The 26,040-nt window shown below is 47.1% G+C and overlaps 1 protein-coding gene across 1 annotated transcript in view; it reads right to left on the reverse strand.

Annotated features, from left to right (window-relative positions):
• Positions 1-239: 239 nt before the first annotated feature.
• FKBP6 (FK506 binding protein 6, 36kDa) overlaps positions 240-26,040 on the reverse strand; it is a 30,418-nt gene continuing 4,617 nt past the window's right edge. The window contains exons 5-11 of the mRNA XM_006889790.1: positions 23,522-23,641; positions 21,930-22,124; positions 21,706-21,815; positions 18,460-18,552; positions 3,987-4,110; positions 436-666; positions 240-257 (exon numbers count right to left, since the gene is read on the reverse strand). Coding sequence (XP_006889852.1) covers positions 240-257; positions 436-666; positions 3,987-4,110; positions 18,460-18,552; positions 21,706-21,815; positions 21,930-22,124; positions 23,522-23,641 — 891 coding nt within the window. The remainder of the gene's footprint in view (positions 258-435; positions 667-3,986; positions 4,111-18,459; positions 18,553-21,705; positions 21,816-21,929; positions 22,125-23,521; positions 23,642-26,040) is intronic.

The following is a 26,040-nucleotide window of genomic DNA, read 5'->3' on the forward strand; positions in this document are numbered from 1 at the left end:
GAGACTGAGCTGCATTTGGAGGCCAAGGGGAAGCAACTTCAAGGACAAAGAAAGGATGGATGGATGACAAGAACCGATGGGGTCAGATCAGTGGCCTTGGTGGAGTAAAGGACCCTTCGTGTGTGAACCATGCGGGTAGGAGCCAGGGTAGTCAAAACAGGGGAGACAGTGGTCAGAGGAAGTGGCTTTTGCGGGCGGGGATAAGATCTAGGGAGCTGGGGGGAGGAAGTATTTCCTGCTTATGGCCTGTTTATTCCCTATGGAGGAGAAAGCCAGGTCGCTGGACCCAGAGACCCATGGAGGTGCCCGGGAGGTGGGGGCGGGTGTGTGTCTGAGACTCAAAGGCGCAGTCAGGAATGTCCACCTCATGAAACCAAAAGTGGAGCTGTGATGCATGAAAGGGCTGCTGAGTAACTGAGGTTGGAAACACCTCACCAAGTTCCACATCTGTGCCACGCAGACTGTGTAGGGCCCTTTGTGGGCTGTGGACACCACGCTATTGACCATGGAGGCCGGGCTGGGGTCAGGGCCCACCTTGGTGCCCACTGTGACTTCTAGTGTCAAGTTAGGTGGGGTGAGCAGCCCAGGCGAAGAGGCAGCCTGCTGGGGGTGGGGGAGAGCTTCCTGCAGGTGTGGCTGGGCCCAGCACTGAGGGTCCAGGTGGAGCTGGAGGGAGATGGGTGCTCAGGGCAGGGCCCCATGACATCTCTGGGGAGCTGAGCTGATCAGGGACAATGAGAGGTGGCTGACTTGCTGTGGCAGACACACTTTCCAGTTTACTCCAGTTCTAAAACTATTCAGTGCTAGGTTTTAAACCCTTATTACACATTCGGTCATCTAGTGATCTTCCTAGCAGCTCCCCATGGTAAAAGAGGAAACCAAGGCTCAGGAGGTGGCTTTGCCCATGTGTCTCTGCCTGAGCTGCCTGTAGCCCTGCTCGTGGTCTTGCAATCACGGGCGCTGATAACTCAGCCCAAAGCACAGCCCCACCTTCCTCCCCCAGCTCACCAGCCAACATGCGCCATGTCCTTGGGAGGCGGTGGCACCTTGTGACACACACTGAGTGTTCTCATTGTATGTCCTTGACCCTCATTTTCTTGACATGACAGAACCACGCAGGCCTCATTCAACACATGTCCAAGCATCCCACCCTGTAATTCATCTTGTCCATGAGGGCTTCTCGAGGGAGATGGGCTGTAAGCTGGGTTAGGGTCCATTCGCTTACTCCATGAGGTGTGATGGAACCACAGGGGAGGTGGGTGAGGAGGAAGAGAGGAGGGTGGTAGTCAGGGAAGGCTTCTTGGAGGAGGAGGAACTTACAACACTTGTTTTTGTTTCCATTCTAATTTATGCATTTGTTTTGAACTAGTCTTTTCACCTTTGCCGTATGTATGAAGTTGACTTTTTTTAAAATACGTAAGAGATATTTTAATAGAAAAGTGTTTTCTGTGGCTCTATGTGCTAGGAATGCCTTTCCTAGGGCAGTAGTTGGTGCAGGAAGTGTGTCCCTATCTTCACTCCTAGGTCCTACCACTTGGGGCTCATGGGGGTCAGGGTTTGCCTTGAGCTAGGTTTTGGGAAGGGAGTGGGAGGAGGTCAGAGAGAATGGTATGCAGGGGGGAGGAGGCTGTGAAAATGTTGGTACTGGAGCCTGAGGGAGTGAGTGGCTGACGGAGGCAGGTACCCGAGAACCTTGGGCCCATGTGTTGGATTCGTCTGAACTTCATCCCACAGGCTACTGGGAACAACAGCAGGACGTTAGGCGGGGGAGGAGGGCGTCACAGCCATTAGTGTCTGATCTGGTAGAGGCAGCAGGATGAGGACGAGGCGGGGGCAGATACAAGAGACACCAAAGAAGCCAACTCTCAAAGCCTGGGTAGCTGCTCTGGTGAAAGGACGGGCGATAGAGGGACACTGGTGCCTGGCTGAGGCACGTGGGCTGTGGGTGGGGGCCCGCCGTGAAAGCGGGGCAGCTTCAGCAGGTGGTTTAGGGGATGATGCTCTTACAAGGCTGGATGTGGGGCCCTCTCAGGAGCTGCTATCTGGGTCCTTTAATGAAATAAGGAAAAGGTGAGTCTGACAAGGCTTTTCTCTGAGGACCCTGACTCGAGCTCACCTCCCTACCCTCCTCCATCTCACCATTGACTGCAGGACGCTGCTCGACACAGCGCCGTGTTGAGCTTCAGTGATGAGCAGCCCCATGTAGGGGGGCCAAGGGCGGGTCTGCCATGTGCCAACAGCTGACTCCTGGCTCAGGCCCCTCTCAGGCATCAGCACACTGGGTAAGACTGGGGCTCCCTCTGGGAGCCCGTGTGGCCCCTGTTCCCGAGTAGCATTAGTCCAGAGTCTGAATCCTGGGGTTGGTCTTGTTTTCCAACTTCCTCAAAGAGCTGATGCAAAGCCTACAGCAACTCCAACTTCTTCCCCTTTCTAAAGGCGCATCAACCGTCTGATGTGTCTTGCGCCAGAGGGCTTGAGGGCTGGGGCCAGCTCAGGTCGACCACCACAAGGAGATTTGGCTTGGGTCCCTTCTCCAACCCCTGCTGCACTTTTAATGTCAAAGTTGTGAATTAAGGGGAAAAAATCTTTTGTTTTATGACAGTATTTTCATCACACTGCATTGTTACTTACTGGCTGGCATTTTCTAGAATGTTTCTCATACTTGGATACACACTTTTGTTTAACTGATGCTATGAAGTCAGTCTCACATTTACCGTCATGATTCAGTTGCACAGAGCAGTTAGTCAAAGCGAGGTTTTTACGAGTCAGGACAAGAGCTGATGCCAAAAGCTTGGCCACTCCCTCCTGAAAGCCCAGCTCTCCTGAAGGAACAAGGCATCTCCAGGCCACTTTCCTCCTGATTAACTGTGGCGCTGGCCACACCAGACTGCCGTTCCCAAAGGTTTGAGGACACAGGCTGGGCTTATGGGGCGGGGGGGTCCCTGATACCATCCCTGTGCTGGGCAGACTGGACTCGGTGCTTATTATTATGGTAACCGTTCAGGAGCTGGTGGCAGAGGCCAACGCTGTCCTCTCAAATGGCATCACCACCTCTCAAAAGACAACTATCCTGAAACCAAGCCCAGGCCACTGCTGTAAGCAGGTGGGCGGTCAAGTTTATGGGGGCCACAAGGTTTGCCCTGAAAACATAAAATGGGGTTATGTCGCCACCTATCGCCTGGTTTGCTCAGTAAACGTCTACCAGAGCCCCTTGGGTTTGACCATCAGGGAAATCCTCTTCCCAAGTAAGAGGCCTGAGGCGGACAAGAGGAGAGGTCCCTGGCTGCTCAAATCTCAGTGTGCTTTGTGAGAAGCCTGCGTTCAACCTGAGCTGTACGGGATCCTGAGCTGGTCCTTCGTTCTCTGGCCCTTCTTGTCAAGTGACCTTAAGCCTTGTGGGTGCCGACTGGAAAGGTACAGGCTGGCCTAGGGACAGGCGGGTACCTCTGTGAGCTCCTGGAAAAGCTGGAAGCTCTGGCCAAACATGAGTCCCACTATGGTCAGAAGTCAGGCCGAGAGCCTGGGAAAGTAGAGATTAAATCTGGGCTCTGACAAAGGTAGTGGGACAACTCTGGACTGTTTTAACACCTCTACGCTGTGGGGTTTTTAAGGGAAGGTGCCACCACTCAGCTCTGTCAGAAAGTGAGGTTCAGCTCCTGCTGCAGGAGCTGTCGCCCCCTTGACTGTGCTGTCCACGAGGTACGTTGGCTGGGCTAGTAAGACCTCAAACACGTGTACTTTACAAGAACACATTCAAACAGGAAGGCACATCCAAAACACGATAACACAGCTGCAGTGGGAGAAGGTATGGGGAGAAAAAACCAATAAATAATGAAGCCCCACGGCCCTGTACAGGCTGGTGGTAGTGATGTGCGAGAGCCAAGGATGAGGAGCAACTCAATTCTGGGCACCCGCGACTAAAGAGAGGGGGAAATAAAACCCCCAGGCCCACCTCGGTGTAAAGTGGTTTACTACGAGCAACCCACATGGCGGGACAGAGCCACCTGAGAGTCCCCTGAGATACCACACACCATGCAGCAGGGGCTCTCTTCTAGAGGCTCAGCCGCCTGCAGGCTGGCTTCCCACTCCTCCGGGGAGCAGGCTGTGTCCCTGGAGCAATCAGACGCCCCTGCTGTCCCATTCAAGAGGCACATATGGTGGGTGAGCAGGTGGCTGGCTTGTCTTCCACGTGCCCATCCCCTGTGCTACCTGAATGAATCCTGGGGTCAGCTGGGCTGCAGGGCAGCAGTCCCACCGCCATGGGCTGCAGCCGACCCACCATGCCCTTTCCTCCTCTGCAGTCTACACTGCAGCCAGAGGAGCCTCCCTGCAAGTCTTTTTCACACCAGTAATACCTGAAGGTCCCTAGACAATCTAGAAGCACATTCCCGTGCTGGGCTCCCCAGAAGGGGCTGCTGGGAAGCCTGGGCACATTCTTCAAGGCCTGACTATCACATCCATGCATCTCCAGACGTCCTGTCCCTCTCTCCACACTCAACCTTATTCTCCTGCAGCTACAAAGCCCAAGGCCAGCAATGACAGCTGGACCTGGAGTTGCCCCATCACCCCCTCATGAAGGACACACTAGTTTTCAGTTTCGTTATTTTGTAAACAATGGTGCAGTGAACGCTCTTTTGGTTCACAGGTACAAATCTCTCTGAAGAACAAAGTCTTACAAGTGAGAACTGTTAGGCTCATGAGGATACATTTTTTTGTAGTTAAACTTTTAACATTTTCTGCCTTCCCCAGAAGAACCTATCTCAACATCATGATTATCACGCTGCTCCCAGCAATTCTCCTCTCACGGGAGGCGGCCTGGGAAGGAAGCTGAGGTACATGTGGCGATGAGTGACATTCACTGCCCAGGGGACCATGGGCAACTCGTGGGTGTGCTGTGAGGGGCAGTGCTGAGGAAAGGGTGAGCGCCCAGGAGGGTACGAATGTGAGAGTGTGTGTGTATGCGTGCTGTGAGGGGCAGCGCTGAAGACAGTGCCAGGGCCCAGGAGGGTACAAAGCGAGCAGTTTCCAGGAGTCCTGCACAGAATGAGGGACCCCAGTCCTAGGGGACAGGCACGTATTACTTAGTAAATGGAAAAGAACCGTGCCAGTTCCCACGTCTTGCTGACCCAGCTGGTCTCTGCAAACGGACATCGCTTTACCCAGCCACTAAATGACTTGAAAACTTTAACTGAATCTGACACACTTCATGTGCACTAGATCTTGCTAAGACAAGGAAGTATTTTATTTACAACAAAACCAGCTGTAACATAATTCTCTCTTCAAACAGAGAACTTGGTGAAGTACACAAAGCAATCTCTATTTGTATTTTCCTAGGGGACTGTGTCAGCCGCCAGAAGAGGGGCTGGGAATAGCAGAAAAGCCAAAGAATGATTCCATTTTTAAAAATAAGAAACTCTCTTTAAAACAAACAAAAACAATTTTGTGCTCAATACCTACACTTTCCTCTAATCTTAAGTACAAAAAACCATCAAACTGAAAACAGCACCTGTGAAAACAAATTTCAGCAGCAGCATCAGGGAGTCCACGAGGGGCTGACCGGGCTGCGACAATCCAGACCCCGTTCCAAGCAGGTCCCTGCAACAGAGCTGGCCCTGGGGAGCGCTCTCCAAAGTGCCCTTAGGATGGAATGTTCTGGCAGCCTCACTTGCACCTTGCTTGTTGTTAGCTGAAGGATCTGTTCAAACACAGTGGTCAGAAACACAACAAAACTTGTTAGTTGTCTGAAGCTGCCACCAAGTACTCCCTGCCACATGTGCGGAGTAGGGGCCATGTCCAGTGATGAGACAGGCCTCAGTAAGGCGACGGGAGACACCACCGAGGTGCAGCCCACTGAGACAGTTTTGACTGCTACCAACTGAAATAGCTTCGCAACATCAAGTCAAGAGACAAGAACAGTGTCCCAGAAAATCAGAAGAGAAAGGAGTCGACGAGAGCATTCAGCTCAACCTTCGCCTTCTTCAGGGGAGGTGCCCCAGTAAACGGCTCATTTCAAGTGCAGGCAGAGCTTCTATCCAGTAGCCTATCTCAACCGTTCCATAAGGGACATGAACCATTTTAACCTCGAATGCATCCAAACAGGGGCCTTCCAACAGAGCATTACTACAAGCCTGTAACAAAGTGCCGAGCAGCTCAGACCCGAGGACGGCATAGAACACAGGGCCTGGGCAGACCCTGCGCATGTGGCCCTGCACCGCCTGTAACTGGCTGGCACCATGCAGACAGGTGCTGGCAGAGGCTGTGTGTTGGTTTATCTGGAACTGAAGACCTGGCTTTGACACTGAAGTTCCAGCGTTCTCTGTTGTTTGATCCTGGGCAAGCAACAGTCCTCTGTTTACACATGGACAAAGTGTGTTCCACAGGTTCCTTTGATGAGGGGTTAAAAGGGCAAAGGTGAAAGGTATCAGAAGGAAGGTACATAAACAAAAGCTACTCAAATGGTCGACTTAGAGGTCTGCAGTTACTGCTTGCCCACCAGCCCTCCTCCTCAGCTGTAATTCCCCACAAGCCAAACACCCATATTAGTGTCACGTAAGCACCAGCAGAGAGAAGATTCTCTCCCCACGTGCCTTCTCAAGCCCAGTACACCTGCAGGTGGGACCATGTCTCTGGGGGCTCCAAGAAGCCTTGCTGCACTCCCTTCTTGCGGAACCACAACCTCTGAGATGAAGGACAGACCTTCCCTTGACATTCCTTCTTCCTGGGCCTTGGCAGCAGTGGGCAGAGAATGCCTACACTTCTCCAAGCTGACCGTCTTCTATCTCATTTAAATCATGTACTGGTAGGGCTTTTTTCCTGCTATAAATACTGTGGTATTCTGCTGGGTAGGCTGCAGTACACATTGAGCTTTTGTTAGCTGGTCTTTACAACAATTTATAGAATATTATTTCTGAAAGTGACCTAGTCAAATTCTATTTATGAACATCAGTGACCACCCTTACGAGGCTCTTTCTAGCAGGATAAACAGATGAATGTCAAAATAAATACAGAGGAAACTGAGAAGCATGCTGAGTTGCACAATGCTACTTAACATAAAGTTATATATATTGGCTCTTCCCCATTCCTGATATGCTCCAGCCTGTGGTGACAGGGTTACTGTGTTAATCCAGCCTGTTCAGTCTGTGCTTTCTCTGACCTTCCACCTCTCCCAGCATGATGTTTCCCCCTAAGGACTAGGCCCCTCCTGGCAACATGCCCAAAGTATGTGAGACCAAGTTTTACCATCCTTGACTCCAAGGAGCACTCTGGTTGTGCTTCCTGCAAGACAAACTTGTTTGCTGGGCGTTGTTTTGGGGGGTTTTGTTGTTGTCCATGGACTACTGAGTACTCTTTTCCAACACCACAATTAAAAAGCATCAATTCTTCTGTCATCCTTAGTCACTGTCCAACTTTCAGATCCATGAGAAGTAATTAGAAAGGACTATGGCTTGGATCGAGTGTACCTGAGCCTTTAATTGGATAGCCTCACTCAGCAGCACTTTGTGGAGACGTCACTGGCAGCTGATTTCCCTCCTGAAGTGCCTTTTGGTGTCTGGACTACTGCTGCATGGCTGTCGATTACGAATCCAGGGAAAATTTAGTCAGTGACAATTTCAGTCTTTTGTCCACCCATCACAATGCTGCCCACTGGGCCAGGGAACAGGGCCAGGAACAGGGTGTTGAGAACTGCCAAAGATGGATGCTGTGACTACCACCCATCAACACCACGTTCCCTGGAAGCAATGACCTACCCGAGACCACACGGTCAGCAAGGACTTGAAAACAAAGACGAGAACATTTATACACGGAGGAGAATGTCATCAATGTCACTCAACAGCCTGTGTAGAAATGGCTACATGAAAACCTAACCTGCTATGGAAACCTTCACACCACAGTAACAATAAAGACAGGCATGGAGTGCCCGGACAGGTCATTATGCTGTTCTTTTTACCTTATTTCCCTGATAGGTTACATGGGGGAGGGGGGAAGTCTCAATTCAGTCTGTTCCAGGAAGGAAATAAAAGAAACGGGCTCTATAATTAATATTCTCTGAGCACAAAAGTGTCCCTGGGAATGCAGGCAGGTGGTGGTAACCTCTCACACACTTGAAGCTTAGGGGCTTCAGTTAGTGGAATTTCAAAATTGAAACCAATGAAAAGTAACACTTTAGCATAAGTGAGTCTATATCCAAATCTGAAAGGTCACATTTCACTTTGAAAAGCCCATGCACACAGCTCACTGAGGTGCAAAGTCAGAGAAAAAAGCTGTCACGTATCTGTGGTTCAAGGAAAGATGAGCCCAGAGACCTACAAAGGACAACAGAAGTTAGACTCAGGCAGGGAACTCAGCGCAAGGTCCAAAGGGCAGACTCCAGCGGAATACATGAAAACTGAGCAAGCTGCCGCCAGCGAGTGCAGGTCCGGGCCTGAGGAAAAGGCGCAGACGATGTGAAACGGAGACGGGAGCAATGATACCATCAGTGTCCACAGTAACTGCAAACAATAATGAGCAGTAATCAAAGAAGAGTGTGAAAATGTAACTGAGAAGACAGGGGGAGTGACGCAATGCGGGACCCAAGTGCTGGAGGCACTGAGCCTAGGATGTTTACGTCGGAAATCTGAGGACAAAGAGCCAGTTGGAGCTCAGGCCAGTGCGCGGTGGTTCCCACGGCATCAAGTGCCAGCCCTGGGCGGCCTCCAGCCCTGTGTGGCCCCCACCCCGTCCTACCTATCCTTAGAGGAAACTGTCAGACATGGACATCGTTTTGGGAGACATCTCTGGACCAAGGGATCTGAGCCTTTGATGGGTCAGAGAGACCTCAGAAAAGTGGAGGAAAGCCGACGGAACCCACTTCAAAAATCCCAAAAAAATGTGCAAATGCTGGATACAAATGTGGAGGTTCAGAGATCTTCCCTGAAGCCCTTAAACTGGTTCCCTTTCTCGAAATGCATGACTTAGCTGATCTGTAGACTCCAGTCTGAGTACAGCCAGAGGACTCCATAGAGCACTTGCTTTCACACGGTGGACACACGGCTAGGCAGGCTATCCTTAGAAAGGGACACCAAGCTTGGAAAGATGGAAGGTCAGCAAAGGATAGGGAGACCCCAACAAGATGGGCCTGAGGATGGCACAGGACAGGGCAGGGTTCAGGTCACCTGTTCACAGGGTACCCAACTTGACAGCACCTAACAACAATAACAAGACAGTAGACTGTTAGAAGTGGCCACTAACCCACTCACAGAGGTGCAGTGACAGCAACAAAGGTTTACAAACAAAATCATTCTTAGCTGGTTGAAAGGAAAGATAATTAAGAGTTAAGTTGGGTGAAGAGAAACAATAAGGGGTTAATTAGACACTAATAACCACATTACTCAATGGTAGACTGTGCTGCAACCCAAAATGTCTATGAAGCAGTGTATGAAAAATCACGTCCATTTTATGCAAATGAAAAGAAAATAAAAACGTTCAGATAAAGTATCTTAAAAAAAAGCAACTAGGTAAGTTGGGTGAAGAGAAAGACCATATTCAATAAGAGATTGGATCAGACACTGTCAGTAACTATGTTAACTGTAATTAATGCTTTAAAACAAAATGTGTGGGAAAACAGAATAAAAGACCAAGATGATTTGTAAATTTTCATTAAAAAAAGGGGGGGGGGAGTCGTCAGTGGGGAAGGAAGCCCAACCCAAGAGAACACAAAGCTCCTGGTCAGTCTTCCTACCAGGTCACTCTTGAATGGGCATCCAAGAAGCACCAAGCGTCTACAGAGAGCTTGCTACATAAAAAAGGGAACTGTTAAAATAAATATGCAGAAAAATATTTCTAGGAAGAAAATGTGTAAGAGTGAGCCTTATCTTTTATGAATATATACAAAGTACGTGTGGGTAAAACCGTGGAATACCTGAGGACTTCTTTTAAATTAATCTGCCATGGTCAAGAGGGAAGGGGAGCGGGTGGGGTCACAGACGAAGGCTCTGGCCTGATGCTGCAAGGTGCGAAGGCTGGACACTGAGTGGAGGAGCATCTCCACACTGCTCTCTCTGCCTCTAAGTCTGAGATTTTCTATAGTACAAAGAGAATCAAGTGGGATCATAGGAAGAAGAAAAACCAAACATGAGCACCTGTATTAAAACTGTGATTGCTGGAATGAAAAGGCCAGCGGAAAAGGTAGAAATGAAAGTTATTTCCCAGAAAATGGAAAGGCAGAGCCAGGAAATTTGAAAGGAAATAGATCTCCCTGAAGGAGATCCTCCAACAACAGCCCAGAACAAGGGAACAGAGAAGAAACTGAGGAAGTAGCATTAAACAAACAGAAGAATTTTTTAGCTTTGAAGAGTTCATGTCTCCAGAATTAAGGTGCTTATCTATTCAGGACCTGAACATCTGGCAGAACCTGGACACATCACTAGAATTTTAGATGACCAAGAATAAATTTTAAAAAGACTCCAAGGATGAAAGAAAACATACCTAACAGCTTGTCAGACTGGCCTCAGACTTTTGCCTTGTGTCTCGAGTTGCTCAGAGAACATCCAGGGGAGGAAGGTAGTACTGAGGAGAGAGAAGTATGATGCAGTGAGGAGTTTCAGGGAGGGGGCGACTTAACAGGAGGAAAAGGAGCGAGATAGGAGAGGTGGGGAGGACTAGGGACGAGGCAGCAGAGAAGAGTGAGCTGGGAGCGACAGAGGAGGAGGAAGAGGAGGTGCAGGGGAAGTGAGCTGCTGTGAAGGGTCTGAAAGGGAAGCACAGTCCGACAGGGAAAGAAAGTCTGATGAGGACTGGTTCTAATTAGCAGAGACCCTAAACGGAGAGGTAATTCTTTTTATTATAAAATCTACAATTAGTTTTTAAATCACGTATGAAGATATAAGATAATCTCTCAGGCATGTAAACATTTCAGCAAATTTATCTTCTATACACATATTTTTAAAAGGTCACTAATAAACAAAAAAAATACACTTCATCAGAAAGAGGAAGTCACCCAAGAAAAGGGACTGGGACAGGACAATACCTGATTCAAGTCAGGAGCCCCAGAGTAGCAGCTGTGCATCAGGCCTGCAGAACAGCTTGTTACTGAAACATGGAGCCATCCAAGAGGGAGGTGCTGAGAAGAAAGGCATCCACAACTATATGGCCCAACAGTGGTTTGAAAGAGATAAGGACTTTATTAATAAAGACAAATTCTTTAAAAGAGGAAAAAGATACAAATGTGATCCGATATTGGGGAGCTCTGGTGGCCTAGTGGCAAGAAGCTGCACTGCAATCCCCAAGGCAAATTCCAATCCACCAGATGCTCTGCTGGAGAAGGAGGGGCAATCTCCTCCTGTGCCAGTAGGATCTGATTCGATGGTACACAGCAAAGAAAAAAAAAGTGTTTAGAAATTAAATAAAACCATGAAAAAGCTCTAAAAGAAAATATAAGCACGACACTGGCTTTTACAGGAACAATATCCTCATTATAGAACGGAGGATCATGGGATCTGGTTTTTAATGTATAAAACTAGTAACATCAACATATCTTTTCGTTATAAAAAGTAAAATTTATTCCAGATTATCTAGAAAGAGTAATGTAAGAGGTGGTATTGTATTTATCACAGTAGGCAATCAACAGATAAAAATCCAAACTTGTTAAATGGAGAAATGGCACTTTAATAAAAAGTTAAGCTACTATGGATGAACCCCCAAAGGAGAGAGTTAAGAGCAGTTTCCCTTATGAGCCCTTTGGTCCTGACCTGAGGTGTGTACACACTGCTACGCCATGGCAGTGCCTCTCTGGGCAGTTCAGACCCACTGACGGCTCCTGGGGAGAAAGATGGGCAATCTCCTCCCGTGACTGCGCGCGCGCACTTTGTGCTAAGGAACTGTGTTGTCAAACAGGTTCAATTCCACCAACTGCTCCGCAGGAGGAAGCTAGACAATCTACCGCCTCTGAAAGCCCACTAGAAGGTCAAGGATGTGTCACGATAGTATCTAACAACAGTTAACTCTGGGATGGCTGCGGTAACTGCCAGAGTTGGTATCTTGGCTCAATCACATTTTTGCAATGAAACCATGACAATTTCACATCAAGTCCAATTCACCACCTAAAGTTAGTAACTACCTTATAGCAATGTTCAGCTAAGTACAAGGGCCCATATAAAACCTGTGAAAGAATGCCTGGCATACAAAATATATTCAGTAAATATTTTGATAAAATTTAACAAAAGTAAACTTGGGGGGAAATCAAAGTAAATAAGCAATGTCATAAAACCAATACATAAAAATACACTATGAAGGCACATGTGTATTGCTGTTGGGTTTTAAAAGGTGAGTTCTTGTTTTGGCTGAAGGTTGGCTGTGGATGGTTTGGTTTATTTTACCTTGTTCACAACCGTTTGTGAGCTCACTTGATTGGACGGTTTTGAGCTGTGGGCTGGAGGCTTCTTATTGGAGCCAATCAAAGCCTCATGTGCTACCCTGGGTTTTTTAAAAACTCATCTGGCCCTCAGGCCTGGTGTTAATTTGTGTTTATAATGAACATTCTCCTCAGTGGTACAGCACTGCTCTGTCAGTCTGCTGTACTGAGGAAACTTGGGATTGCTGTGATTCTCAACACTGTGCCACTGGTGTCTCAAACGCCATAATGGTTACATCCGGTTAACAGTGTTTGGTGGAGCTCCCAGATTAAGACAGGCTTGGAAGCAGGAGTGGCATCCACTTCCCAAACAACAAGCCTCTGGAAACTCTTATGAACTTGGAGAAACGGCAGTAGTTATAAAACAGGGGTATCGTCTTTTGTTCACAGGGTCACTATGAGTTGTGATTGACTCTATGGCACTTAACGACAAACCACAGAGAAACCAAAAACCAAATCAAGCCCTGGTGAGATGACCAAGTGACTGCATCACGAGCCCTGTCAGCAGGTGGCCGGGTCTGCAAGGTCACCCATGTGGACTGTCTCAAGCCCTGGTCATTCCTGTTAGAAACTCAACTGCTGTGGACTCAGAACTGGCCCATAGTTGACCCTTCACTGGGTTATCCAAGGCTGCAGTACCGAGGGAGACTGCCCATCTCTCCCCTTCAGATCCTAGTGGACACAGCAGTGTGGCCTCTGGGTTAGCTGTACAACAACTGACAGCACACCCTCAAAATCCAGGGGCCTGGAGAATCGGAAATGGTGACTGAGGTATGGCCTCAACTTCATTTCTTTTTCCCGTGTTTTCCTAACTAAAGTTAATCTCTCTAGAAGACTAAATAAATCATGCAGCTGAGGACTTTCCACCCCAAATTAAAGATATAGAAATCACCACCTCTGAGGAGAAACCCTGACACAGATCCTTATCTAAATCCCCTACACAAACACCTACAGGAAAGGATTCGCTTGACCAGGCTCTTTCTAAGGAAATAATGTCTAGCAATTATGTTTTAATTACCCTTTTTATGTGTAGCTTTGTAACCATCACAGATCTAACAAAGATAGCACACCTTACGCCAACTCCTTTCAAATAATTTCAGTGTAAATCTGCTTGCTGTACACCGAGCTTAAGTTCGTAAGTTTAAATCAAAACAAAGTACTTTAAGTATTTTTGCTCTCACATTTTAGATGTTTCTGCAACTTCCCACCTCAGATTTCCCTTTGTAAAGTGTGTTTCCCCAGCTTGAGCTTTCAGAAAACCCTTACTTTAAATCAAGCAGGTCCCACATTTCTCTGTGTGAATAGGTGTGAGTGAGCAAGGACCCACAGAAAAATTAGCCTCTTTTCTGAGGAGATGCAAACATGGTCTTCTGGTACCAGGAAAAGCCCTCGTGTCCTCCAAACCATCTCCTCACGCTCCTGAGGGCTGCTGGAGGTGAGCCTCTGCAATGGAAACTTTGCTCGTCTGGGATGACAGATTTCTGAGAAATTCATTGTTTTCTCTAACTTCATACTCTGCACACAACCAGTGTCATGGTGAGTTCACTGCCAAGCCAAGTCTCACAAATGGAGACAGGACAAGGCTACAATCTGTCGTCTGCAGAGTCACTACTAGTCCTAGTTGACGCCACAGCACCTAACAATAACAACAGCTAACAAACGGTGCTTGCAAAACTGGATATCCATCTGCAGAACAACGAAACAGGATCCACACCTCACACTTTATATAAAAGCTAAAAGTGGATCACAAACACCTAAATATAAAACCTACAACTCTATAAAGAATGTAGACGAAAAAACAAAGGCAAACAGGGGAGCTGGTTTGTAGCATGTGAAACATAACGAAGAATTCACAAACAGCAGAGAACAGACACCTAAAAATGAAAACAACTATGCTAATCCAAAAGATGCTTGAAAAAACAAGGGGAATCTGCAGAGTAGGGAAACACATTAGAAAGATGTATCTGACAAGAACTAATCTCTAAAACATAGACAGCACCTCAACAACAAAATGGCAAACAAGTCAGTTATAAAAAGTGCGAAGGACATGAAACACATACCTCAGCAAAGGAGGCATTAGGCAGTCACAAATACATGAAGACTTACTTGTAATAATGCTTGCATTAGAGAGAGGCAAGTCAAACAAGTGGTCATCTCACCCTAGCTGTAACAGCAATGATTAAACCCCACCAAACAGAAAATACATGCTGGAGAGGATGTGGGAAGAATGCAACTCTCAAATGCTATTAACGGAACTGGAGAACGGTACCAGCCACTGTGGAAAATAGCATGATGCCTCTTTAAAAAGACAGAAATTCTAGTTCTCATCCGATCCAGGAACCCCACCGTTGTTAGGTGCCATGGAGCTGATCTCAATTCATAGCAACCTTAAGAACAGACCAGAAACCTGCACTATCCTGCCCCACCCTCACGACCTCCACCACGCTCAGGCCCATTTACAGTCCCGGGTCTGCCTATCCTGTTGAGGGTCTTCCTCTCTTCTGCTGACCCCTCCCTTTCCCAGCACGGTGTCTTTTTCTAAGGACTGACCTCTCCTGACAACATGCTCAAAGTATGTGAGACAAGGTGTCGCCATCCTTGCTCTAACGTGAACCCACGCAGCACTACCTCCAAGACCGTTTGGTGTTCTTTTGGCAGCCCGTGGGAAACACAAAACTCTTCTTCAACACCACAATTCAAAGGCATCAATTCTTCTTCCGTCTTCCTTACATGCTGCCCAACTTTCAGATATTACCACACAACTGCGAAGATCATGGCTTGGAATCCCATTGTTGTGTTTTGTTTTATGGCACTGAGTACGGACCAACCTGACCCTCCGGTGGGTTTTCAGAGGCAGTTAATAGTACGGGAGGAGACTGCCCATCCTTCTGCGGAACAGCTGGTGACCTCAAACCGTGCACCTTCAGAATTGCAGCGCAACTTCTTGCCACTAGGACAACAATGCTCCCTTGTAACCCTACTACTAGGCATTTACCTTAGAGAAAGAAGAGCCATCACAGAAATAGATACATGCATGCACACATGTTCACTGTTCACTGCGGTAGCGTCCACAACAGTGAAAAGATGGCAACAACCTGTGTGTCCACCCATGGATAAATGGATAGTCACTGTATGTGCCCAGGGAAGACCACTATGCAATGTGGAAGAGTGACAACGACCTTACGAAATATTACCTCATGACACAGATGAACCTGGAGGGTATCATGTCAGACACAAAAGGAGAAGTACGATGTAAGACCACCACTACAAAAAAAGCTAAAGAAAAGGATATAAATGGAACAAAGTACACGGGATGTGGAAAAAATATGAAAAGCCACTAACTAGACAGTTTACTGTTGTGTGTTGAGTCAGAACTGACACACAGCTGACTCTCTGGCAGGTTTTCAGAAGCAGTTAATCACACAGGAGGAGACTACCCATCATTCTCCGGCAGAGCAGCTGGTGGATTCAAACCACATACCTCTAGGATCGCAGTGCAGCTTCTTACCACTAGGTCACCAGAGCATGTATTAATTTGGGTGAAGGGAAAGGCATAATATGACCAAGGCAAAGGAAGCTTGTGGAAGAGAGGCAAGACTAAACTGTAACAATGGCAAATGCTAGCACCCAGATAAGCTGGCAAGATCAGGAATAACAAATGAGTCAATCACTGACAGAGAGTGCAAGCTACACAGATGTGGACGGCACACGGGAGTACTCCCATGAGCTATATATGGGTTGAAAGGGATCACTTCTACATGTACAATTGTTTTTATTGGCCATGCAAAAGTATTTCACTTTAGGGATCAGAACAAATCAGGAGTAACACGGCAAAGAATGGGATTTCCAAAACACTTAGTTGTGCTCACATAGAACCAATACACAGACTAACGGGCAGTTGATTCAACAGAACAAGGGGATACTGTGTGGCTTACACTAAGAAAAGGTGTTTGAATGAATGGAAATCCAAAGTCTCTGTAAAACCGTTCATTAAAATTAATAATGATCAAATCCACCAGATGCTCTGCTGGAGAAGGAGGGGGCAATCTCCTCCTGTACCAGTCAGATCTGATTTTACGGTACACGTAAAAAATAATACAATAAAAATTTAAAAACAAATAATAATGAAAAAAAGGTGTTTGTCAGGCTTATATCCTTTCACTAATTCAAATGTGTATGTTGAACAAATTATCTGAGAAACTGGACTGTAGGAAGAAAAACACACCATCAAAATTAAAGGCAGATTTATTAACAACCTTCTTGGTAAAAATGGGAGACTTCAGTACAGATTACACATCAACATAAAGAAAAATAAAATCATCACAATCAGAATCATAAGCAACATCATGAGAAATGAGCAAAGACTGGAGCTGTCAGGGATTTCACTCTGCGTGGGTGTACAATCAGCGACACAGAAGCTGCAGAAGTCTAATCAGGCAATTCGGCTCAAAAGGCCTCTTTAAAGTATTAGAAGCCAAAGAATAGAAAGTATTAGAAAACTAGCCCAGAACCCCTTCATAAAGTCCCTTCTCAGCCACCAGTAGTTAAAGGTGGGTTTCTGACACTCGCCTTAATATGAATCCTGACAGCCAGTGTAAGAAAAGGCCTGGAAGACTTGGTGGCAAAGAAGTTGGTCTACCATGTCTGGGATTTTACACTTGACTCAATCAGGGCTCCTAGACAACACACAAGGGCCAGGAATATGTGGGAAACGATCTTAAACTCTTAAGGCTCCACAAAAGCCTTCTAACCAAGGCGGCTACAAGGTAAATGTGACTGAAAGGAAACGTCTTGCCCATCTGGATTTCCTGCGCCCAGTTCGAGGATGGGCCCTGAAGCAGCCAATCTCTGCTGGCTATGTTGTTTTAGTTGTGGTGTGCCACCTAGTTGGAAATGACTCATAGATGACCCTCCAGCAGGTTTTCAGAGTCAGAAACTGCACAGAAGGAGACTGTCCACCTTTCTCCCTTTCAGCAGCTGGTGGATTCTAATCAGGTGCCTTTGGGGCTGCAGCAGTTTCTTACCACTAGGCCATCAGAGCTCCCTACGGACACACCGATTCACAAGCCATTTGGCAAGCCAGTCAGCAGACCTTCATTTTGACCAGGCAAAAACAGTATCCAGATTGATGTCTCAGTCCCGAAGATCTGCAAATATTTCAATGACCCCCAAAAGAACTACAGGCAAGAGTCACAGGGTGAGGGTTAGCGATGAAGGTAACATTTACGTCTGTGCTGACAGGGCAGACAGACCAACTGAGAAAAAGCCTGGGATGAATAAGCCTTTTCACTCCCTCTTCTCAAGCCTCTTTTGTAGAGAGATGCAGGTAGCAACAAAGGAGAGATTTATCACCATGAGCCCGTTCAGCAGCTGTTTTCTTGTTGTCCCTTGTTTAACTTCTCTCAAGAGAACAGAGTTATCAACACAGCTAAGCAGGTGTTTATGGCAGGTGATTATGTTTCCATTAATTTTCTGAAGTAATAGCAGACCAGACTAAGGGGTTATCTCATGCACTTGCAGCAAACCTTAACCCTGTGCTTGCTAAATCACAGGGTGCCGTGGTGGGAAGCTCCGAGGCGTCTCCACACTGGGCCCAACCTCTCCCAATCTCTAATTCGAGGGATCAGCAGGGTGTAAAAGCCACAGTCCACCCTGAGCCCTTGATACTCAGGTTCCTCTCCTTCAGGAATACAGCAAACATAAAGGTCGTGCATCAAATGTAAGTCAAGTCAGAAGCGCTAAGCTTCTCAAGGAAAACAATATTTAAAGAGCCAACTAAACTGCCACCTTGGTGACTATACTCACTTATTTCAGGTGACTGTCATAAAGGACAGTGTGACACGAACTCATTTTAACATTTAGAAAGCCCAAGGCTTTGCAAGCCTGCAAGTGAAGATTCAGAACTGTGTGCACATTCTGCATGACCTTTGTCATGAGAAGGAACTTGGTTAGTCCTCCCATCTGGCCTCGGTCACCAACAGCCACCGGCCCCTGGTGTGTCGAGAAGAACCCCCCTCTGTCACACCAGATAAATGCTGGAACCCTCTGCGCCATCCCTAGCCCCCCGTTACCTTCTGTTTTCTTCCACTGTCAAATCATCGTCACCAGGAGCAAACATGCGGTGGCACATCTCCTTCTCTTTATCCATGTAGTCTCGGTAATACCTGTAGAGAGAAACACACGTTACAGAAGGCCGTGGAAAAGGTCCGTGTTTGTGAGAGGTGACATCTGGTGGTTGAAATTCTCCACTCAGGACCAAGACTGGTGAAAATCCAGCAGGCCTTAACCTGAATCAGGAGAAGTAAGGCCATAATAGAGAGGAAGGGGAGACTGGCGAGACCCCTGAGCTGCTGAGAAAACTCATGGACAAAAAAGGCAGGACTTGAGGGCTGACACCCCTATAAGCTGCCAGAACGAGTCTACCAAGTGACCCATCAGGCTCGGTGGTCGGCTGCTTAATTTATTTTGAGATTTTCTCGCTATAAAATGTTCCTATCCCTCTTCTGCAACAACAGAAAGATAAAGAGCACAATTAAGAAATGGATAGAATATTTGAATAGACATTTATCCAAAGATGATACGCAAGTGGCCAATAAGCACATGAAAAGATTTCCACAGGTATCATTAGGAAAATGCAAATAAAAGGCATGATGAGATCCCTTCACATCCAACCACAGTGACTGACTTTAAAAGTCAGAAACTTCTGGTGGCCTAGTGGTAAGGAGCTGCAACTACAATCCCAGAGGCGCATGGTTCAAATCCACCAGATGCTCTGCCGAGGAAGGAGGGGCAATCTCCTCCTGTACCAGCCAGATCTGATTTGACGGTACACGCACACAAAAATAAAAAAAAAAAGTCAGAAACTATCGGTGTCAGGGGAAATGTGGAGAAACCGAATGTCTCATCCACTGTTGGTGGCCTTGGAAAATGGCGTGTCTACTGTGAAGAGAGTCTAGTGGTTCCTTAAGGGGGAAAAAAAGAAGTTAACCTGTGCTCCAAGTATTCCATTCCTAGGCATAGACCCCAAAAAATTCGAAGCAGTAACACCGCCACATGTATGTATCTTCATGGTTAAAACAGGGATAAACACTTATGAAGTGGAAAGTAAGATTTGTGTGGAAAAGAGGAAAAAGAAGGCACTAAGGGAGCTTAGCTGACTTAAAAGTATTCTCAAAGTAGATGGTGACGTTTTAATGAGACTGTTTGTGGTACCCAAACGTTACCAGGAGAAAAGGCAGCATGACAGACGTGATGATTAAGATGTCCTGAACATGGGAGTCTGGCATGAAGATTCTAGACCAGCCTGGACAGTCTCCAATGTGGATGAACCAGGGGCAGAGAAAAAGGCTGCGTGCAAAGAGAGAGAAATGGGAAGGGGGAAAAAACAAATCCAAAGCAGCACAGGCAGCAAAAGGCTTAGCCCAGTAGACTCTGAGAGACTTCTAAAAAATGCCAAGTGCAGCAGGTGTTTGCTTAAAATGTACACATCGATTTCAGCTCCCACTAGATGAAGAGTATTTCTTTTAATAGTTGGCTTTTTCCTTTGATTTGAATCCAACATAACTCAAGTTTGGTTTGGGAACTTGAATTTGTTGTTGTTAAAAAAACCCCCACCCCCCAAAAAATCGCAGGAATACTACAGATTGTTGTTTACCCAGGTTCACTGCAGCACTAGTCACAAAAAATAAAGACAGCCTCAACGTTCAGTAGCAGATAAATGGACAAGCAAAACATGGTCCACACAACAGAATAGCACTCGGTCACTAAGAGAACGAGGTCCTGACATGCTACCACACGGGGGAACCGTGAAAACATGCGGAGTGAAACAAGACACAAAAGAGGAAACACGGCACGGTTCTGCTTACGCAAAATATCTAGAGCAGCCACAAGCGGGGAGTCTCATTGTTGTTGATGTCTGACTAACTCACGGCTAACCTTCCACTGGGTTTTTGAAGCCAAAACTCACACGGGAGGAGCCAGCAAAGGAATGGCCCCCGGGTGAGCAGCACAAGCCCCTACAGACTAGGCCGCCAGAGCTCCCGCACGTGTGCACCAGTCAGTTTACCAGAAGTGAGGGACTAGGGAAGGAAGGGGCACATGCGAGAGGGCACTGGGCTTCTGATAAAAGTGATGAGAGGATGCAGAAAGAGTTACTGACAGTTGAACAACAGGATGAACACATTTAATGTCAATGACAAGAACAAATGGAAATTACTAAATGGCAAATGTTATGTATACAGGTCTAACAGAAAAGAACCCACAATGAGACACCTCCACATCATACCCTTGATGACTTTTAAGAGAGAAGTGGGACATACCAAGCAGTGTGGAGAACCTGGAAGCCATACACACTACTGCTGGGAATGTGAAATGAGGCAGCCCCTGAGGAAGAGCGTGGTAGTCCCCCCATCAAGTTAAACAGCATGTCAAATCCCACTCTGGTCAACATATACTCAGGAGACTTGAACGCAAAGATTCAGACAGATGTGTGTACACCAATGCTCACTGCAGCACTGTTCCCAGGCGCCAAAGGTGGAAAGAACCCGGGCCATCAGCAGATAAATAAGAGTATACACATACAACAGAATACCACTCAGCCATAAAGAGGAACGCACCAGCTAGCTCCTCCGCCAGAGGTTAGGCACTCTCCTCCTGTGTGCTTAACTGCCTCCGAAAACGCACTGGAGGGTCCGCTATGAGTCATTTCTGACTTGAAGGCAGGCAACAACGAAAAGAGAAATGAGATTCTTATACATGATGTGAAACAGATGAATCTTAAAATATTATGATGAACGAAATCAGTTATAGAAGGATAAATGCGTATGAGCTCATTTAAAGAAAACAGAAAAAGCAGATGCAAACAAAAATCTATTACTGATGACAGAGGAGAGGATAGGGTGCAAAGAGGGACAGACAGGGAGGGTGCAGGGAGGGACGGATAGGGTACTGTGTGCTTTGAGATGAGAGTAGATAATGGTGACGTTTACACAACATACTAAAAGGAATGAAAACAACTGCATTGTGCATTTCAAACGGATTAAAATGAAAAGCTTTGTGTTCATCACAACTAAAAAGCACCTTCAATCAGCTGATAATATCTCAGTTGGTGGCACACAGAAAAGAATGCCTGAATAAAAAGAAACTTTTAAAAAATCATACCATCCTCTCTGTTTAGAGGTGCTTATTTGTGGGCTGGGGGTACCGAGTGGGAAGCGACCGTGTCAGTTCATCTGGGTTTGAGTGTTGAGCATTTTCATAAAATCAGCGTTAGGTGGCGCTGCCTCACAACACATTCCCCCAGTCCCCACCTGCCTCACCTGGCCAGCTTCTTCAGCTCATTATTGATGTCATGATTGAAAGGCTGTTCCTTCTGGGCACGGACTAGAAAATCCCGGGCCTTCTGATACTCGGTCATGAGCAGACAAGCCTGTCAGGAAGGACAGAGTTGTAACAGCACACACAGGAAATGCAGGATCCTATGCTCCATACTGAGCACTGTTGCTATCTGTTCTCAAAAGGCCCTGCCTGCCCTCCAACTCACCTGTCCGCACCTGAAGAGGGCCTTGGCATTCTTCTGGTCGATGGTCAGAGCCTTTTCTCCATAGCGCAGGGCGATGACGGGCCGCTCCAGCTTCAGGTAGGTGAAGGACAGGTTAAGCAGCACGAGCAGCCTGGCGGCCTCCACCAGGTGCTGCTCCTCCAGAGGCGCTGCTCGCCGGCAGAGGAGCATCAGGGCCTGCGGAGAGGAAGGGCAGCTGGAGGACAGGAGGGACGCGAACTCACATGCAGTGCAGTCAACCCCAGAGGATGGACCAAAATCCACTCGTACGCCGACGGTCAGTCCATTCCTGACAAGTAACCGAGGTCATTCCGTGGGGAAAGTTGCTCTTCCCACCAGAAAGTGCTGGGACAACGGCAAAGTCAGAGCACCGGCCACACCCAACATGGATAAACCCAACATGAAAGAAGCCAGACCCAACAGGCCAGAGTCAGTGACTGCATTACAGCACAGTCCACAGCAGGCAAAGACGTAGAGACAGAAGGAACGGCTGGGGTCTCATGTGTCTTTTTTGAGGGTGATGAAAATATTCTAGACTTAGATAATGGTCATCGTGATACAACCTTGTCGATACGCTAAAGATTACTCAACAATTCACCTTAAAGCTGTATGGGAATTACAGCTCATTTTAAACCAAACAAGAAAATGACAAGGACAAAGCCCAAACAGTATCAGTAACACCAACAAAAAACAACTTTCTGGTCTCCACTAGGCACTTGGCCTAATGGTAAAGAACTGTACTGCCAACGTAAAAGAATGCAGTTCAAATTCACCAGCTGCTAAGCAGGAGAAAGACAGGCAATCTCCTCCCATACGATTTCCTGCCTCTGAAAATAGGCTGGAGGGTCAGCTATGGGTCAGTTCGGACTAGACAGTACAACAACAGATGCAGCAGATGCCACTAGAGTGGAAGAACTAGACAAAGTATCAGAGAAATGGTGCTGTTGGCAGAAAAGCTCAGAATCTTGCACACAGGAAGCTCACAAGCCGATGCTGAATGAATTACTAGAAGAAACAGAAAATTGCAGTCAGAGAAGCAGCCAAACTCTGGCCAGCAGCGAGGTTAGACTGGAGTCAGTGTGGGGTGAATTCTGTCACAGGGATGTGAAATAAGACGGTAAACAGGAGAGGAACTGGCTGCGAGAGGACCTCACGTGGACATTTTCAAAACCTTTAGTTATAAACTTCAGGAACTTTTACCAAAACCTGTACACACGTAGACAGGACATAACTCAATGTATCGTCACAACGTGAACACACCTGTTAACCAACATTTAGATGAAAACATGGGCTGTTACTTCTCATTGCGTACCGTCGAGTCGGAAGGACTCACAGCTGACCCTCTGGTGGGTTTTCACAGGCAGCCGAGAGGGTCTAACCGCCTGCCTTTTTGTTGGCACCACAACTCCTCACCTTTAGGCCGCCAGAAACGTTCTGGTGTTCCCTTCTCCCAGACACTAACCCTTCAGCATGTGGGGTTTTCCATGACTTTTTCTTAATGGTTGCCCACGAAGAGTATGCAGAGGAAAGATTTTCTGGGTCTAAAACTCTATTTCATTCAAAAGCATTCTTACCCGTTTATACCTCACTTTGGCGTCATAAAAACGATTTTGACGGAAAAGGTAGTTGCCAAATTCTCTTTCGGTAGCGGCCACTTTCAGGACCTTCTGAAGTGGAAACTGGTCTTGCTGCTCCTGGGGACCAGAGACAAAACGACTCAGCAGAGAAACCAACAGTCACAACGCCACAGTGAAAACGTTTTTCCACTGCTCCTTTTTCTCTTATAGACTGTGAACTGCCTTGCGTGCCAAGCACTGAGCTACACGCCTTTGTAAAAGTCGTCCCTGGTGAACCCAACAGAAGCCACTATTGGGTGCTCTCACTGTCCCACTGTACACAGAAGGGCCAGAAGTAGTCCCTTTCATCCTGAGGTGACCCCTGAAAGCAGTGCCTGATGCTGTTAAGAGACTAGGGCCAGCACAGAAATCAAGACTCACAACAATCACTTCTTTAACAGTGGTCTGCAAGGGTCCTGCCAGTCCTCATGGCCACGATGTTCAGGCCTCTCCATACCTATGTGTGTATGGACAGGTGTGTGTGCGGGGTTTTGTTTTGAAACAGTTGTATTTATAACATGGTCACACAACCAGAGGTCTCCTGAGAAGCAAGGAAAGTGAGACCTGTTCTATCCTCTGGACAAGTTCTGAGGAGGGACCAGTTCCTGAAGAGTACTCTGCTTAGAGAGGGTCTTTAAGAAAGATGAAGACCCCCCCCCCCATGAGACGGATTCACGCAGTGACTGCGAAAATATGCCCAAGCAGAACAGAGATCATGAGGACAGTGCAGGACTTGTCCTGTTGGCCACAGAGTCACAGAGTGAGTCACAGACGACTTGTTGGCACCTAAAAACTACCCATATCTAAGACTACTATGGTGCCACGGCAAGAATCCACATCAACCCGGGGAAAGACACACCAGGCGTTGTGGGGGGAATCCACATACAGTGTTCGGGGCTCTCCTAAGGGGCTCCACAGCCTGTTCTCCCTCTAGTACTGAGGGAGGCCGAGAGAGGGGTGGCTTTAAGGGCATCGAGCTGCCTATCACTCTCTAGGAAACAGACTCTCCCTCCAGCTTTACAGCCTTGTAGCCCAACACAGGGTCAGATGAGTTGGTTCTGACTCACTGGCAATAAAGGGGTTTTTCTGAGAGTTGACTGACTATTGCGGAATAAAATAATCACTCCAAATGAAGTAGTGTTCATGTGGATGCTGGTGCATTCTGTGGTCAGGAACTGGGACAAGACACGTTGTTGTTGTTATGTGCCACTGAGTCCTTATAACTCAGTGACCCTATGGACAACAGCCCTGAAATCTGCTCTATCCTGTGACAACATGACTGTCTCTGACACACCTACACTCATTACCCCAGACACTAAATCAATCGTCTCATTGATGGTCTTCCTCTCTTTCTCGGTCCCTCCACCCTCCCAAGCATTACTTCCCTCTTTGCAACTGATCCCTCCTTGCAATCTGTCCAAAGTATGTCAGACAAAGCCTCAGAATCCTTGCCTCCAAGGAACAGCCTGGCTTCACACTCTGCAGCACAAATCTATTTGTTTTCCTGGCAGTCCATGGTATATACAACACTCTTCTCCAGCACCACAGCTCAAAGGTATCAGTTCTCTTTCCATCATTCCTAGTCATTCAGCTCTCTGAGGCATAGCAAGCAACTGTGAGACTATGGCCTGGATCTCACCTTAGTCTCCACACTGACGCTGTTAGCTACAACACTTCTCTGTAGTATTTAGGGCTCTGCCTGGGAATGACTTGAATGGGTGGGTGCTTTAAAGGCGCCTTCAGCAGTATACCTGGCACCTCAAGACTGTCTTCTAAACCTTGCCGTCCAAGCACCTACCATGGCCTCTCCACAAGGGCAGCAAGGTCCCAAAAGGAAGCACATGCAGAACAAGCATCTGAACTCTTTTTTTTTTCTTTATTATTATTTTGTGTGCATGTACCGTCAAATCAGATCTGACTGGTACAGGAGGATATTGCGCCTCCTTCTCCGGCAGAGCATCTGGTGGATTCGAACCGTGTTCCTCTGGGATTGCAGTGCAGCTTCTTGCCACTAGGCCACCAGAGCTCCCCTGCATCTGAACTCTTAAGAATAAGCCACAGGATCTTTTACAACCTAGACCTGAACTCAAGTCACTGCAGTTACTGTTGGCGTTCACCGTTCTATGTAGTAATAAGGTCACTCACATGTCATCTCTCCATGGCTATCGCATCTTAGGAATCCTGGTGGTGTGATGGTTTAGTGCTCAGCTAACCAGAAGGTCAGTGGTTCAAACCATATATCAGTGATCTGTTGCTGTTGTTATGTGCCATCGAGTCATTTTCGACTCATAGCGACCCTATATACAAGAGCTCTAAACGCCCCTCAACAAATGAATGACTAGAGTAGCTATGGTATATTCGCACAAGGGAATACTATGCTGCATTAAAAAACAAGGAACTCATGCAATATTATTTAAAATGGTTGACACTGGAGAACATTATGCTGAGTGAAATATCCCAGTCACAAAAGGACAAAT

Source organism: Elephantulus edwardii, unplaced genomic scaffold, assembly GCF_000299155.1.
Source record: "Elephantulus edwardii isolate Elephantulus edwardi_28Jun2011 unplaced genomic scaffold, EleEdw1.0 scaffold00080, whole genome shotgun sequence".
NCBI lineage: Eukaryota > Metazoa > Chordata > Mammalia > Macroscelidea > Macroscelididae > Elephantulus > Elephantulus edwardii.